This window comes from Tupaia chinensis, unplaced genomic scaffold (assembly GCF_000334495.1).
Source record: "Tupaia chinensis unplaced genomic scaffold, TupChi_1.0 Scaffold147500_1, whole genome shotgun sequence".
Classification (NCBI taxonomy): Eukaryota; Metazoa; Chordata; class Mammalia; order Scandentia; family Tupaiidae; genus Tupaia; species Tupaia belangeri.
The window spans coordinates 1,325,939-1,329,883 of NW_006207351.1; the positions used below are offsets into that span (position 1 = coordinate 1,325,939).

Here is a 3,945-nt window from a genome sequence, read left to right on the forward strand (position 1 = left end):
AGGCCAGGATTAAGGTGTTGTCGGGGTTCCGGAACTGCCGCACCAGGCCCGGGTTACAGATGCAGTAGCGCTGGCTGGGCCAGGAGGCAGGAGGGTGAGCACCCTGCACCTGGCTCCTGCCTCTAAGTGGGGACGCTAGACTGGCCGGCGGTGCCCAGAGCCCCGTGGTGGCTCTCCCTGCGGCTGCAGCCCTCTCGTCCTGCTGTAGGGGCACGTGGCTGCCCGGGAGGGCGGCATTTTCCGTGGCCCCGGGACAGGAGCAGCTGTGCTGGGGCGCCTGCCTGGACAGGGCGCCTCTGGGTGGGGTGGCCTGTCACAGGGAGCCGCGGGGAGAGGGGCCTGGCTTGCATGCAGCTCAGAAGAAACGCACCTCTGCCTGGCCCAGTCATGGCTCACGCGGGACCCAGTTCCTGCTCTTCCAGAGGCTTGGGAGGGGCAGGCCCAGAGAGGCACCATGTGGGCCGGCACGGGCTACGTTCAGGCCTCCCTGACCCGGGCTGGGGAGCAGTTCTGCCTTCCCTGCTCAGCCAGGACCCCTCCTGGGTCCTCGCCCCTCTGGCCTCACCGTGGTACTGAGCCCCAGCGACTGGGCCGTAGGCCCAGCCCCCAGCTCCCAGGCAGCCTGCCGTGTCCTCTGAGCCACTGCGGTCCCGGTATCCGCACCCCGGAGCCCCGCCCTCCACCTGCACGTCTGTGCTGCTGGTCTCTGTGCCCACGTTAGAGGGAGTGAGCACAGAAGCCAGCACCAGGTCATGCAGCTGGTCCTGAAGCTATGCACACCCTGCTGGCCAAGGGACTGATTGGGCGAGCCGGGGACTGACTGTGGGTGGGTGGAGAGCTGGCCGGGGCGTTGGTTCCCTCCTCTGCAAACAGGACATGAGGACTGTCCCTGCTGTCCCCGATGGCCACGGAGCCCAGCGCAGAGGCCAAGCACCGCCCAGGTGACCACCCATGGCGCTCTGAGTTGGATGGCCCCTCCCTGATGCCCTGCCCCCGACGAGAGCCCACCTGAAGGCCTCGATGAGTCGCTCCACCTTCTGGGCCTCCCCCTGGACGCGGATGTGGGCCTGGAACTTGCGTAGGGCCTCGTCCAGTTCCATCGCCGAGAAGTCCATCTCGTCCACCACGCAGCTGCAGGGGAGCAGAGAGCCTGCACCGGAGCCCGTCCCGGGGCAGCCCTGCCTTCCCCCTGGGTGACGAGAGCATGAGCCCAAGAGTAGGGAGCATTGGGCCGGGGGCCCGAGAGCCTGGGACAGGCCGCTGGTCGTGGGGGGCTTGGCCCTCTCCAGCCCTCTCCTTGCAGGGCTCTAGGACAGGGACGGGCAGTAGCGCTGCACCTCAGACGAATACAGGCACAGACGTCCCCGCTGCCCCCGGCCTGCCCTGCGCCCACGAGCAGGGCGTGGCCGCGCCCGCCCCCGGGCCAGCACTCACTCGAGCACGTCGCGGTTGAACTGCTTCTGCCTGTTGCCCAGGAACTCGCCAATCATCTGGCGGCTGAGGCCCTTGCGCTGCAGGAGGAAGTGGGCCACCCCCACCGGCGTGTCGGGCACGAAGCCACGCTCGATGAGGTACTGGACTCCCTTCTCAGGCTTCCTGCGGGGTGGCACAAACGCGAACTCAGCCAGCTGGCCAGCCCAGAGGGCCGTGCATGGTGGCTGGCCCCGTCCTGCCCCGCTCCCTGCACCGCCCACTTCGCCCCAGTGCCCCTCCTCAGCTTCTGGGCCGGTAGTGTCCTCTCCCCACTGTGGAGGGGACCCACAAGCCCATGCGGGCTGGCACTGGGAGATACCTGTCCTGTCCCACCCCAAGTCTGTGTGTGGGGCAGCTGGAGCGAAGGCCTGCTGCCAGCCCGTGCCAAGAACTGGCCCTCGCCCCCGCCTGCCCCCAGCCCGTGCGGCGCCTGGCCACACCGCGCCCAGACAAAGCCAGCACTCCGAGGAGGGTCGCAGTCATGGCACCCCCGCCGTGCTCGCCTGTGCCTCCCTCCCCGTGGGCAGCCTCCACCCACACCCAGATGAGCGGCATCTGCACGCCCTCGCCCACCGCAGGACCTCGCTGGTCAGTACTCAGGTGCCAGGGCCCATGCATGGGCGACCATGGAGGGTCGATTCACGGGAGCAGGATGGAGGGCAGTGGGCAGGCCCTGTGGGCTGCGGGTGTCCACAGGACACGCCCCAGGAGCCCAGGTCTTTCATGGCAGGGCCTCTAGGTGGCCAGGGTGTGTGCAGAGCCAGGCCTGGGCAGAGATGAGTAGAGCGAGCAGTGTCCCTGCGGGGCTGGCACTGCCTGTGCTGCTGCACCTGGCCAGGCCCGGGCAGGGGCCTCCGCCCTCCTCATCTCAGCGGCTGTGGGAAGCAGGGCTGCGTAGGACCTGTCTGTGACCTCGTCAGGCCACGCGGGAGCCCAGCGTGGCTCAGGACCGTGGCTGAGATACCCAGCACCGTGCTGCTGCAGCCACCATGGTCGGGATGGAGGCGAGGGCAGACCTCCCAAGTGTGCCGCCTGCTCAGGCTCCAGGTGATAGCTGTCCTCGCCCCAGGATGACCACTTGCCCAATTCGTCCTGGAGCTTGGTCTCGGCATGGACATGGACGTGGGGTGGCCCTGCGCCCCTCCTGGGCTGGGCCCGGTCCCACCGTGCACAGCATGTCCACAGACCTCCCTGAGGACTCTGCACACACATGCCCAAGTGCGGGGTGCCGAGGCAGTGGGGTCACGGCCTCAGGCCCTGCAGGGTGCAGTCCCCTGTCTCTCCCATGACGTAAGCACAGAGGCAGACTTGGGGAGCAGACCACCCGGTCCCCACATAACACGCTTGCCCTTGGGACTGCGTTTGGCCACACGGGTGGGCCGAGAGGCGCGTACACCGTGCCTGGCTTTTCAGGGCGAGGGGCACCTGCCAGCAGCGGGGTGTCTAGACTTCCCACCCGCCCTCCACCTGGCTCCCAGCTCCAGGCCGCAGGCCCACCTGGAGCTGACCCCAGGAAGTGGCCCAGGGAGGCGTGTGCCCCAGTGGGTGGCGACGACAGAGTAGGGTCCTCTTGCTGCCCGGGCTGCCCGGTGGGACCGCAGGCCTGGGCACTGCCAGGAGCCTCTTGCCCTGGGCTGAGGGGCCTGGTAGGGGATAGGCCAACTTGGAGGGACAGGGTCAAGGGACACTCTGTAGGTCCATGAGCCAGTAAAGCTCCCATGTCTACACCAGTCTGGCTGGATCCCTGTCACTTACAACAAAGGCTGGCCATGGGGACCACTGGTGGTCCAGGCCCAGAGCGCCCGGAATGGCAGAGGACAGACTCGCTGGGCCGGATTCGGGGGGCCCTGCCTCCTGCAGGAGCCCTTCCAATAGTCTCTCTGCTCCGTCTGGTCATACTCCCAGAGGGCGAGCTCCCCACCCGGCTGCCACTGCCTCAGCTCCGATCCGTGCGGGCCCTGCCCCGGCTCTGGCGGCACCCATTCACCTCCGAGCGAGAGCAGTGCCCACGCCCTCAGTCTGCTTGTTGGCTTCCATGAGTCGACTGTGAGCACGACAGAACCACCAAGAGCCAGGCCGGTGTTTCCAAAGAGCAAAGGGGGTTCCTGCCCTAATGAGAAAACACTGAGCAGGGTCATAGCGGGAGGGGGCCGGATTCCACAGGCTAGGCATGTGGTTCGAATCCTGGCCCGTGCACGCATGCCCCAGATCCTGGCTCATCAGGGCTGTCCCAGCACAGACCCAGCTTCCCGCAGGAATCGGGGATTGGCGGAGGAAGGACAGGTGGTTCGCCCGGTTGTTCGGAGACAGCTGGCAAATTCCCAGAGCGCACGGGCAGTTAGACCCTCACACCTCCCGTCCTCTCAGACACGGTCCGGAGGAAGCCCTGACGCGGCTACACCGCCGTCCAAGTGCGGACGCAGGGCCTCCGGGTGACCGGTGCGGCCAGGGCCCTGCACGAAGGCAGGGAAA

At 67.7% G+C, this 3,945-nt stretch overlaps 1 protein-coding gene across 1 annotated transcript in view; it reads right to left on the reverse strand.

Annotated features, from left to right (window-relative positions):
- IQSEC1 (IQ motif and Sec7 domain ArfGEF 1) overlaps window positions 1–3,945 on the reverse strand; it is a gene marked incomplete in the record, with an annotated part of 128,032 nt that overhangs the window by 22,083 nt on the left and 102,004 nt on the right. Inside the window, 3 exon segments of the mRNA XM_027768782.1 lie at window positions 19–74; window positions 1,009–1,131; window positions 1,435–1,596. Of these exon segments, the coding sequence (XP_027624583.1) occupies window positions 19–74; window positions 1,009–1,131; window positions 1,435–1,596 (341 nt within the window).